The 13,331-nt window shown below is 38.6% G+C and overlaps 1 protein-coding gene and 1 non-coding gene across 2 annotated transcripts in view; one reads left to right on the forward strand and one right to left on the reverse strand.

Moving 5' to 3' along the window:
- NCBP3 (nuclear cap binding subunit 3) overlaps positions 1 to 13,331 on the forward strand; it is a 33,061-nt gene that overhangs the window by 7,260 nt on the left and 12,470 nt on the right. Inside the window, exons 4-7 of the mRNA XM_041724849.1 lie at positions 8,778 to 8,903; positions 10,487 to 10,615; positions 10,832 to 10,908; positions 11,648 to 11,756. Of these exons, the coding sequence (XP_041580783.1) occupies positions 8,778 to 8,903; positions 10,487 to 10,615; positions 10,832 to 10,908; positions 11,648 to 11,756 (441 nt within the window). The remainder of the gene's footprint in view (positions 1 to 8,777; positions 8,904 to 10,486; positions 10,616 to 10,831; positions 10,909 to 11,647; positions 11,757 to 13,331) is intronic.
- LOC121474283 lies at positions 5,450 to 5,557 on the reverse strand. Its single transcript, XR_005983305.1, has one exon. It is a non-coding gene; the product is annotated as a U6 spliceosomal RNA (small nuclear RNA).

Here is a 13,331-nt window from a genome sequence, read left to right on the forward strand (position 1 = left end):
GCCTTTGGCTCTGTTCATGATCCTGGGGCTCTGCGGCATCACGCTCTCTGCTCAGTGATGAGTCTGCTTCTCCCTCTGCCCGTTTCCTTGCTCATGTTCATCCTTTCTCTATCTCAAAAAAAATAGTTAAAAAAAAGTTACAGTTCTTAAAGTGGCATATAGTAAGTGCTCAGTAAATGTTATCATTATCTGATGTTCTCTGTCTTCCATTCACTCATCTAAGTGGCCTAGCCTCTAGGGAGGACAGGGACATTGGGATAAGTATCTTGACTCCCACAGCCATACCAGGTGTCAAGTTATTTCTTCTTATTATTATTATTAATTCCAACAATAATAAAAGATAACCATAATAAGAGTCTCATGCTCTACCGACTGAGCTAGCCGGGCGCTTAACCACTAATAAATGCTTATAAGTTTTTTTTTTTTGTTTTTAAGATTGTATTTATTCATGAGAGACACACTGAGATAGAGAGGGAGAAACATAGGCAGAGGGAAAAGCAGGCTCCATGCAGGAAGCCCGATGTGGGACTCGATCCTGGAACTCCAGGATCTCGCCCTGAGCCGAAGGCAGAAGCTCAACCGCTTAGCCATCCAAGGTCCCATAAATGCTTATTATATGCTGGTCATTCTGTTATATGGTTAACTTTTCCTTTGAGCAGTGGTGTGAGGGGAGAGTATTCATTGTTTTACTGATGAGGAAACTAAGGTGCTGAGAGCTTGAGAAGCTCATTCAGGTCTTACAGCTAGGTAAGTAGCAAGGCTGGGATTTGAAGGCTAGTCTGACAGAAGCCTGTGTTCCTAACTCCTCTGCCAGCATTCAGGGGCATAGTTTAGGATATGTTGCACTAGACCATTCTGCATTGAGTTCTTACTACTCTTAGGTGATTCAGTGTCAAGCAGCTTCAGTCTCCTTTTCCCCAAGATCCAAGCTGTCATGGTTGGAAGGGACCTAGAGGTCATCTAGACCAACCTCCTGCCCGGTGCTGCAGGCCTTTTGGCAAGGTTGTCAATGGTCTTTTGACCTCTGCTTGAATGTTTCCTACTGGTAGCCCAAGAACTTTTTATGAAGCGGTCAGTCTTATGTTTGGATACTTCCTCATGTTGAGCAGAAACTGCTTTCTAGTAATTTCTGTTAGCTACTGTGTGACTCTTAGAACAGCATTAAGTCTTTTTCTTATACACACAGTAAACCTTCTGGTGAGGGAATGGGCAGCCCATGCCCTAAACTTTTCTTTATGTGACATGACTTTCTGATCTCCTTTCCAGTCTCCAAATGCCCTACATAAGGAGAGGTGTAGATTCTAGATATGGTTGGATTCATGGAGAGTGTGGAGTATGGCAGGACTGTTACTGTAGTCTTTGTCCTAGCTGTCATAGTTTTGTATTAATCTCCTAGTCAACCTAAGCACCCAACGCTTTTCCCCAAGGAATTGTACCCATCAAAACAGTCTTCTCATCTTGTACTTGAGGTACTTCTAAAAATTTACCTTTTTAGGGACGCCCAGGTGGCTCTGCGGTTAAGCGTCTGCCTTCAACTCAGGTCATGATCCTGGAGTCCTGGGATCGAGTCCCACACTGGGCTCCCTGCATGGAGCCTGCTTCTCTCTCTGTCTCTGCCTCTCGCTCTCTCTGTGTCTCTCATGAATAAATAAAATCTTTTTTTAAAAAAATTACCTTTTTGTTTATCCTTATCAATTTGCACCCTGTTGGATTTCAAGACTATTTCAGACTATGGAGTTGATTTTATCTTAGCTCTTTCAACATTTTACTATACTTCTCACTTTGGTATGCATGGCTCTTGCATCCTTATCTTGTTGGTAAATCAAGATAATCCTGTATCATGCCATGAAAAAGATTCATGAATTATTAGTCTTAATTTATTATGTTATCAGGCCCACATTTCATTTTATTGTCATGAGGAACTAGGTAACATGCTTTAATGAACTTGAGGTAGAACACCTTCTGTGGTATCCTTTGAATTTCTTGGTCTGGTAATCCTAGGCAGAAAGAAAGAGATTAGATTAGTGTAAAGTCTTATTTTGGGAAAGACCTAGTTACTTAAGAGATGATAAGTTCTGTCCAGTCCTGGGACTCCAGGATCACACCCTGGGCTGAAGGCAGGTGCCCAACTGCTGAGCCACCCAGGTGTCCTGTCCAATAAGCCTTTAAAGATTGATCGATTGATTGATTGATTGATTGATTATGATAGACAGAGAGAGAGGCAGAGACACAACACAGGAGGAAGGAGAAGCAGGCTCCATGCCGGGAGCCCGACGCGGGACTCAATCCCGGGACTCTAGGATCGCGCCCTGGGCCAAAGGCAGGCGCCAAACTGCCGAGCCACCCAGGGATCCCCCACAATAAGCCTTTAAAAAAAAAAAAAATTCAGAGAATGACATCTTTTCAGTCTGTGATTTTGGGAGTAATTTCTCTTTTCCTCTTAGGAAAATCAGTACATGATTAACTCTTCTACTTGATTAGTTAATTGTTAGAATAGCACAATAGAGCAACAGTTTTGCCTTTTTCTTGCATCATCTTCCCAAAGCAATGTTGCTCCAAACACTTAAAAAACAGGGGTGCCTGGGTGGCTCAGCGGTTGAGCGTCTGCCTTTGGCTCAGGGCATGATCTTGGGTCCAGGGATCGAGTCCCACATCAGGCTCCCTGTGAGAAGCCTGCTTCTCCCTCTCCCTATGTCTCTGCCACTCTCTCTCTGTCTCTCATGAGTAAATAAATAAAATTTTTAGAATTTTAAAAAATATTTTAAAAAATAAAATAAAATAAAAACAAAAAACAGGGACACCTGGGTGGTTCAGTGGTTGAGCAACTGCCTTCGGCTCAGGGTGTGATCCCAGGGACTGGGATTGGATCCTGCGCCAGGCTCCTTGTGGGGAGCCTGCTTCTTCTCCCTCTGCCTATATCTCTTCCTCTCTCTGTCTCTCATGAATAAATAAATAAAATCTTAAAAAAGAAAAAGAAAAACAAAGCCATTAGCATTTTGGATGAGCCCATTTACTCTGGACTCTACTAGCCTTTTGCTCATTACACATTATGCAAACAGTTCATGTTTACCAAAGAAAATTTGGAAAGTAGAGTAAGAAGAAACATTGCCCACAGTCTACCACCCAAACCCAGTCCTTGTCAGCATTTTGTGTATTTCCTTCTAATCCTTTCTGGGTGTGGACTTTTTATTTTTGTTACTCATTTTGTAGTCCTGTTGGTTTTTTTTTCTTTTTATTTCATAGCTGATCATCAGCATTTTCCATGTTATTATAAGCCTAATGTTAGTTGTCTAGATTTTTATATTTCTTACATTCATTCTCTTAGTCACTAGTAATTTACTCTTTATCTACCAAGTTTGTTCTTTGGCAAGTTATGTTCCTTCAGAGCTCTGCTGCCTTTTCTTTTTTTGAGATCACCTCTCATATTTTGAGTTCCTGTATTTAGTGTCTTCTAAAGTTTTTGATCATTTCAATCTGAGGCCTACTTTTTCTCTAAATTTGCAGAAATCTGCTTTCCTAAAAACTTGAGCTTTGTGTCCTACTATCTGTCATTTATTGTTTTCTTTCCTTTTAGAAAATCCAAGGTGATTCCCTTACCACATTGCTTATAACAAGTCAGTACTCAGTAAACGTCCAGTCCTCATTTCCGAGTGCTTGTGTTTACTGCTACATCAGCAATTAGCCCTTTCTCATTGGTTGGACATAAATCTAGGTGCCTTTTTTGTTGTTTTATTTTAGGCAGTGACATTGTCAGCAAGGTGAGAAAGTATTGAGCATTCTTTTTTGGCAGTCTTCCATGGAATCTTGAGCTTAATGAAGTTTCTATCTGCAATGGGTCTTACTATTGTCACTGTCAGTCAGTTTGGTTCTCTTTGGAGAATGAACCTTTCTTATCCTCCAGTTAATGGAGTATTTTTTCTCTGCAACAATAAGGCTTTCACATCTTTCTTTCATCTTTGCCTGCTTCTTTTGAGCAATATTGTCTGTTGCCCATTTCTAGATTTTATGTCACTCACTACTTCAAAATATAGACATCTGAAGCTAGAAGCTTTGTGCCTTATACTTTTTTCCTTTTGTTTTTAAGCTGTTTCCTCACCTGTAGGGATTTTTTAAATGTTTTGATCAGTGCTGTGATACTCTTGATATTTATTTTTGTCATTTTTTTCAGTCTTTATTTTCTCTGCTAGTCTCATTTATGACTAAATCATTGTTATCATATCAGCAAGTCTCCAACAAGGTATTGTTTCTCTGATCCTCAGTCTGTGCCCATTATCATCATCAGGAGCTCTTCCTGTTACTTGTCACCTTCTTTAGAACTATGTCTTTACTTTTCATAGGATTTCTTCTTCCAAAGTCGTGATTTAGCTTAGATAACTAAGAAGGCATCTGTCCAGTGTGGACATCCACCTCATTAGTATTTGGACTCTGTTCCTGTTGAACTGCTTGTCACTAATGAGGACTTGCCAGAGTTCATAAGTCTTGATGGTATCTCTATCTTCATAAATCTGGCTGGCAGGAAAGCACTTACCTGATTTAGTCTGACTATACATATATGGTTTCTAATTAAACCTATCTTTTACTCTTCAAGATGGCAAAACAACAAATATTTAAACATTTTTTATCTGAAAGTATTTGCATACTATTAAGTAAATACTTTTAAATTGATTTGTTTTTGCTTTTTTTTTTTTTAAGATTTATTTATTGAGAGAGAGAAAGAGCAAGCACACGCAAGCAGGGAAGGGGGCAGAAGGAGAGGAGAGAGAGAATCCCAAGCAAATTCCCTGCTGAGCATGGAGCCCAATGTAAAGGCTGGATCCCACCACCCATGAGGTCATTACTTGAGCTAAAATCACTGGTCAAATGCTTAACCAACTCAGTTATCCAAATGTCCCTAGGTTCATTTGTTTTAAAAAGACATGAAGACATACTTGGGAGTAATGGACATTGAATTCTTAACAGAATTACTTCAGAGAAGGGAGGGAGAGAAGTGACTTGGAGAAGTTACACAGGCCCCAGTTTTATATGTAATGTTTCCTTTGCCTCAAATCTTTTTAAGAAATTAAGGATAAAGTTAGGTAGTAGATACACGGGTATTTAAAACTTTTTTTGTTGATATATTTGCGTATTTCAAAGATTAAGTGAGATATGTACTAAAGTATTCAGCAAGAAATTAACACAATCCTGGTAAGGCTGAGGTTCTTTTTTTGGAGGGTCTGGCTTTTATTTTTAATTTTATTATTATTTTTTTTCATCACTATACTTGTACTCTTTAATCCTCATCACCTATTTCACCCATCCCTCCACCCCCAGGCACTCTGATAACCATTAAGAGTCTGTTTCTTGGTTTGTCTCTTTTTTTTTTCCTTTGCTTGTTTCTTTGTTTCTTAAATTCCACATATGATTGAAAGGTATTTGTCTTTCTCTGACGGACTTATTTTGCTTAGCATTAAAAAATATGGAAGGCTTCACGAATTTGTGGTATCATCCTTGCTTAGGGGCCATGCTAATCTTCTCTGTATTATTCCAATTTTAGTATATGTGCTGCTGAAGCAAACACTCTTCTGCCATTCTTAAATGGAATTACTCATATTATGGATGTTGAGTTGTATTATTATTTTTTTAAGATTTTGTTTATTCATGAAAGACACAGAGAGAGGCAGAGATATAGGCAGAGGGAAAAGCAGGCTCCCTTCAGGAGCCTGATGTTGGGACTCAGTCCTGGGATTCCAGGAGCCGAAGGCAGATGCTCAACCACTGAGCCACCCAGGAGTCCCATATTAATTTCTTTAGTTTGGATACTAACCCTTTATCAGATTTGCAATTATCTTCTCCCATTCAATTGGTTGCCTTTAAGTTTTGTTGATTGTTTCCTTTGCTGTGCAGAAGCTTTTTATTTTGATGTAGTCCCAATAGTTTATTTTTGCTTTTTATTTCCCTTGCCTCATGAGACATATTTTAAAAAATGTTGCTACAGTTGATGTCAGAGATTACTGCCTGTGCTGTCTTCAGGGATTTTTATGGTTTCAGGTCTCAACATTTAGGTCTTTAACCCATTTTGAGTTTATTTTTGTGTATGGTGAAAGAAAGTGGTCCAGTGTCATTCTTTTGCATGTGGCTGTCCAGTTTTCCCAGCACCAGTTGTTGAAGAGACTTTTTTCCATTGGATATTCATTCCTTCTTTGTTGAAGATTAATTGACTGTATAATTGTAAGTTTATATCTGGTTTTTCTCTTCTATTCCACTAATCTGTGTGCCAGTACCATAATGTTTTAATTATGATTGTTTTGTAATATAAGTTGAAATCTGGAACTGTGATATCTCCAGTTTTGTTTTTCTTTTTCAAGATTGCTTTGAATATGGGGATTCCCGGGTGGCTCAGCGGTTTAGTCCCTGCCTTCGGCCCAGGGCGTGATCCTGGAGTCCTGGGATCGAGTCCCACATTGGGCTCCCTGCGTGGAGCCTGCTTCTCCCTCTGCCTGTGTCTCTGCCTCTCTCTCTCTTTCTCTCTCTCATGAATAAATAAATAAAATCTTAAAAAAAAAAAAAAAAGATTGCTTTGAATATTCAGGGTCTTCTGTGGTTCCTTGCTCTTCCAACCCATGAGCATGGAATGTCTTTCCATTTCTTTTGTGTCATCTTGAATTTCTTTCATTAGTGTTTTACAGTTTTCAGAGTACAGATCTTTCATTAAATTCCTTTTTGAGGGGGGATCCCTGGGTGGCTCAGTGGTTTAACGCCTGCCTTCAGCCCAGGCGTGATCCTAGAGACCTGGGATCGAGTCCCACGTCGGGCTCCCTGCATAGAGCCTGCTTCTCCCTCTGCCTCTCTCTTTCTCTGTGTCTCTCATGAATAAATGAATAAAATCTTCTAAAAAATATATAAATATAAATAAATAAATTCCTTTTTGACTATAGCTGTCAACATTTCTTCCTCCCCAGAGATAACAACTGTTATCAGTGTGAATTATACTAGGCCTTTTTCTTAGGCCTGGTATAATTAGAAAATGTATGGTGATGTTTATATTTTATTTTTTTAGTGTCATTACATTGTATAGAAACACCTCACTGCACTTCAATTTACTGCACTTTGCAAATACTGCCTTTTTTTTTTTTTTTTTTTTTAATAAATTGAAGGTTTGTGGAAACCCTGTGTCGAGCAGGTCTGTTGATGCCACTTTTCCAACAGCGTTTGCTTACTTTGAATCTCTGTGTGACATTTTGGTAATTCTTGAAATATTTAGAACTTTTTCATTATTATTGTATTTGTTATGGTGATCTGTGATCAGTGATCTTTGATGTTACTATTGTAATTGTTTTGAGATGCCAGAGACCAATCCTTTGTAAGATGGAGAACTTAAGTGATATATGTTATGCATGTTCAAACTGCTCCACCAACTGGCCAGTTGCCAGTTTCTTTCCCTCTCCTTGGGACCCCATTCCCTGAGACACAACAATATTGAAGTTAAGCCAGTTATTAACCCTACAATAGCCTCTTAAGTGTTGAAGGAAAAGAGGACCCAGGACTCTTAATTTTTTTTTTTAAAGATTTTATTTATTTATTAATGAGACACACACACACAGAGGCAGAGACACAGGCAGAGGGAGAAGCAGGCTCCATGCAGGGAGCCCGACGTGGGACTCGATCCCGGGTCTCCAGGATCACACCCCGGGCTGCAGGCAACACTAAACTGCTGCGCCACTGGGGCTGCCCTGGACTCTCACTTTAAATCAAAAGTTTGAGGTGCTTAAGCTTAATGAGGAAGATATATCAAAAGTCAAGATAGGCCAAAAGCTAGGCCATTTGTGCCAAACAGCCAAGTTGTGAATGCAAAGGAAAAGTTCTCAAAGAAATTAAAAAGTGCTATTCCACTGAACACACAAATGGTAAGAAGTAAAACAGCCTTATTGCTGATAGAAAGCTTTTCCCATTCCCTTAAGCCAAAGCCTAATCTAAAGCAAGGCTTTGACTCTCTTCTCTTCTGTGAACTCTGGGAGAGGTTAGGAAGCTACAGCAGAAAAGTGTGAAGCTAGCAGAGGTCATGAGGTTTTACGAAAGAAGCCATCCATCTCTGTAACATAAAAAGCACAACGTGATGCAACAAGCATGTAGAAGCTGCAGCAAATTATCCAGAAGATCTAAGATAATTAATGAAGGTGGCTATACTAAACAACATATGGGCACTGAAACCTTGTGTTTGTTTTAAAGTGAATTTTCCTGATTACTAGTGAAATCAACCATCTTTTCATATGTTTATTGGCCTTTTATATTTCCTTTTGTGTGAAATGTGTGTTCATATTCGTTTTTATTCTGGGCTATCATTTTATTATTGATTTTGTAGGATTTCTTTACTCTAGTTTCATACTTTATATTTGGGACAACATCTCTTCAAAATTATCTTGGCTATTGCACATCTCTCTTTGACATATTTCCTAAAATTATAGAATCAGCCTGTCAAGTTCAAGGAGTAATCCTCTTGAATTTGGTATTGCTTTAATTACTACAGGTTAATTTGGGGAGAGGTATTACGTATTTTACCAACAGCATTTGTTTTTCAGCCTAATATGCCGGTTCTGAATTAGATCATTTGTTTAGGGCTGTTGCTCTGTGATTTAAAAAAAAAAAAGTTTACTGTCATCTTCTTTTGAAGTAATTGTCATCTTTTCTGGCACATTTCTTTTCTAAACACATGTTATCTGAACTGTTACAAAGAGCTACTGGTGGGATGCGCAGTATGGATGGGAAAATTCTGTCATCACTTTTATGTCTTGTTTTTCTAGCAATCCCCAAAGTGAGGCTGGAGACAATCTACATTTGTGGAGTAGATGAGATGAGTACCCAGGATATCTTTTCCTATTTTAAAGAATATCCTCCTGCTCACATTGAGTGGTTGGATGATACCTCCTGTAAGTACATGCAAGTTTTTTATTGACTATGCTTTTGTTTATGATTTTAGGAGTTTTTGTTATATCAGATGGTGAATGTTTGTGGTTGAGACTACTTGTCTGTGCCCTAACCTCTGCCTTTAGCCTAGGGGGAAAAGATTGGCCATTGATGAAAACCAGAATGCCTTAGCCAATCTGCCAGATCATATTCAGTGAGTACTCTAAGACAGCTTAGTGGTGATGACCAGGAATCTAGGAGGTTGGTTGCTGGCATCTGAGTCTTGTGTACATGATTATTGAGGCCTCTTTAACTCCCACAATTTCCCAACAAAGGGATCCAACTTTATAGAATTGGGGTGGATCCAGCTGTATAGAATTGGGGCTGTTTATTCAGGGCTTTAGATGTTGTAATTGCATCTTCCCAGATAGCTCTTCACACGGCTGGCTCTGCCTTAGTATCTGATCCAGAACTAAACTGAAATCCTCTGGCACTATCAGACCTCTTACTTCTTGCTTTGAAACTTCACCTGCTTGCCCTAACCTGTGATTTCTCCAACTTGTGAACTAACTGTAATATTTACTTGCCTCCCGACTCCAGAGGAGTAACCACTCTGCTGGCTTCTTGTTTTAACTCACTTCTGTTCTGTCTTTGCTTACAGCTAGCTTGCTGACCTAGGTTGTACCTTGAATAGCTGCCTGGTTTTCCCATCCACTTCTTTAGAAGATGTTGATTAAGTGTTATCATTGAAAGAAGAAACATGACTGAGTAGAAGAGTTTTCTCTGTTTTTCCTTTTGGTTAACTTACACCATCTAAATCAAGGGTTGGCAAACCATGGGACGCCTGGGTGGCTCAGCAGTTGGGTGCTTGCCTTCGGCTCAGGTTGTGATCCTGGGATCCAGGATTGAGTTCTGCATCGGGCTCCCTGCGAGGAGCCTGCTTCTCCTCTGCCTATGTCTCTGCCTCTCTCTCTCTCAGTCTGTCTCTTTCATGAATAAATAAATAAATCTTAAAAAAATTAAATGGATTTCTTTTCTATAAGACTTCTCAATACCTTTTTCTTGATAAATTCTCTTGCTTAAAGAAGCAGATTAAATTAGTTGCTACAAAGCCAAGTGTCTGTCATGCCCCCATTGTATATATTCCATGGATACCATCATCACCCACACTTTACAGTGGAAAACAATCATTTAGCATGTCTGAATGACAAGAAACAGCAGACAGCTTCCCTGTAGAGGGCAGTAGTAAAAAAGGATAATCCAAACTTATTTGACAGTTGTCTTCTTACCATCATCATCATCACAAAAACTGCTAACACTGTATAATACTCATTGAGCCAGGCAGTTTTTATATACAGAACCCTTTTTCATGGACTATGTCACAGCTATTTCATGGAACCCAGTTTGGGAATGCAGCTCTAGGCTAATATCACCAGAGAAGTTTTACTACCACTTTCTGTACTACTTTCATTAGGTGATTTGTACGTTTACTGATACTGATTTGGAGCTAGATGAGGCCATAGCAATGAAGGCACTGCAGTCTCTGTTTTTTTTTAAAACTTACCATTTGGATGTGATGTGATGTTTTATTTTACATTTTGTTTAGGTAATGTGGTTTGGCTGGATGAAATGACAGCCACACGAGCCCTTATCAATATGAGCTCTCTGCCAGCCCTGGATAAAATAAGAAGCAGGGATGCCAATGAGGACAGGTCATCTGAGAAAAGTAAAACAGGTAACAACACAGGAGGAACTTTTGGGCTGAAAAGCCCTATTCTTTACACTGTTGATTTGGGTTTCTGTGCAGAGCTTTATATAGCATTTCATTGTCATTTCTTAAATAAGCTCTGATGCTTTGGATCATCAATAAATAGGAGATAGTACTGGACTTTTAAGTTACACGAGATGAAGTTATGTTAAGATCCATCTTGTCTCTTATATTGCATTTTAGACAAGCAAGAAGACAGTTCAGATGATGAGGAGGCTGAAGAAGGAGAAGTTGAAGATGAAAACTCAAGCGATATAGAGGTTTGTAATAGGGCAAAGATATATATAAGTTTTTAGTGTAAAAAATTGCTTACTGTCTTTTATTTAAGGCTTAAGGACATAGTAAGTTGTGTTCTTCCTCTGGCTTTTACTGTTAGACCTTTTGAGGGTATACCAGGATCCTGGCCTTTAAGTTCATGTAGCTGTAAAAAAGTGATTTTTCTTGAGATTTTTAGACTAGTACTCATACTTCTGAATAAAAACATTGTTTTGTCGAGACATACCTTGAAGTGTTATCTAACGAGTAAAATTAAGAAAAAGTAAGTGACAGAATATTCCTAATGGGACATGTGCTATTGTTGGAAATATTAAAGTGTATTCATTTAAAAAGTACTGAGTACCTACTATATACCAGCTTCTAGGTCCTGTGGATATAGCATAAAACCAAAGTCCTTCCCTTCTTGGAATATACATTCTAGTGGTGAAGAAAGACCATGCACAGATGCACAGATATGTAATATAATGTCAGGAAATGAGGAGTGCTGTGGAGAAAAGAAGGGTAAGCAGGTAGAGAATGATGGAGACTCTTCAGGGTGTTCAGGAAGACCTCTGACTTAGCAATGTCTCAGAGGATCAGTGCTGTCATGCTTCAAGAATTGTGATGTTTTGTTTTGTTTTGTTTTAAGAATTGTTAAAAATGCTTTCTCGATAGTGGCTTTGCTACTGAATAAATATGAAAGAAAATGTAATTTTTGTATTGAAAATGCTCTTTTTTCTTAAGTTGGACACATTGTCTCAAGTAGAAGAAGAGTCTCTGCTAAGAAATGATCTTCGTCCAGCTAACAAACTTGCAAAAGGAAATAGGTTATTCATGAGATTTGCTACAAAAGGTAAATGTGTTATTTGGCATTAATTTTTAATTTTAATCTAAGTCATTTATTTTTGAGTGACATCCATTTCTTTTGAATATTAAGTTAGGTCAAGTAATCTTAGAGTCCATTCAAACAATAATATTCTATGCTTGTGAAATGATGGCTTGCTGTCTGAGTTGAATTTCAGACTTTGAAGGTGAATATTAGCTATTTTTGCATAGTTTTTGTGATTTCTGGCTAAAGGAAGTTATTTCCTGCTAGAGCTAGTTTGTCCTCTGTACTGTTCAGTTTATCATCTGAACTATCATCTGAACTATTTTAAAGTTATACTTTTTTATTCATCGTAGCAGTATCTTCCTGGACGTTGCTAATAGTGCCATTCTCTCTAAGGAGTTAAAAGCCTCTTAAGGGGATCCCTGGGTGGCTCAGCAGTTTAGCACCTGCCTTTAGCCCAGGGGGTTATCCTGGAGTCCCGGCATCAAGCCCCATGTTGGGCTTCTGCAATGGAGCCTGCTTCTCCCTCTGCCTATGTCTCTGCCTCTCTCTCTCTGTGTGTGTCTCATGAATAAATAAATAAAATCTTTGAAAAAATAAAAAATAAAAAAAATAAAAGCCTCTTCAATTTGTAAGACTCTCTGCACAGTGATTTTGGTGTGCATTAAAATATATATGAATTTTGAATATGGAATACTCCCTGGTTTATTTTTCTTGACTGAGACATGTTTAGACTATCAGCTCGTTATATTTTATTTATTTTTTTATTTTTTTTAAGATTGCTTGATTGATTGATTGATGATAGAGAGAGAGGCAGAGACACAGGAGGAGGGAGAAGCAGGCTCCCTACCGGGAGCCCGACATGGGACTCGATCCTGGGACTCCAGGCTTGCGCCCTGGGCCAAAGGCAGGCGCTAAACCGCTGAGCCACCCAGGGATCCCCTCAGCTCATTATTTTATAGACTGCCTCTCAGTTTCGGTTTGTCTGATATCTCCTGATTAAATCAAGTTGTGCGTGTTAGGCAAGAGTACCATAGAAGTGCTGTTATATCATTTTCAGTGCAGGATGTCAGGAGACACATGATATTTACTTTTCCCATTTATGGAGATGTTAACTTTTCTCACTTGGTTAAGGTTTCTCCTGTTTTTCCATTTGTTAATATAAAAATTTGTGGAAGGTACTTCAAGATTATGTAAATAGACTTTTGCTCATAATTCCACTCAGCATCCATTGATGACTTTTTAACTCTACATTTATTTGGCATTCTGCTTTGTAAGAAGTTTTCTCTTTCTTTCTCTTTCTTTCTTTCTTTCTTTCTTTCTTTCTTTCTTTCTTTCTTTCTTTCTTCTTTCTTTTTAGACTCATGAGTCTTATTCAGTGGGTTATCATTCATTCCTATCATTAATTTGACTTATGAATCTTCTTGGATTTGGTCGGTGGAGCCCCTTTAAGCTTTATTGTTTTGACATGCATTCATGATTCTTTGAGCATTTTCTTACTTTATGGCACAGTAAAACATCTCGTTTTACCAGACTGGACTTGTACTTTCCCTGTCCCAGATCTGGAATCAGCCATTTCTCCAAGGAGCTAGTGGGCAT

The sequence above is a fragment of the Vulpes lagopus genome, chromosome 12 (assembly GCF_018345385.1).
Source record: "Vulpes lagopus strain Blue_001 chromosome 12, ASM1834538v1, whole genome shotgun sequence".
Classification (NCBI taxonomy): Eukaryota; Metazoa; Chordata; class Mammalia; order Carnivora; family Canidae; genus Vulpes; species Vulpes lagopus.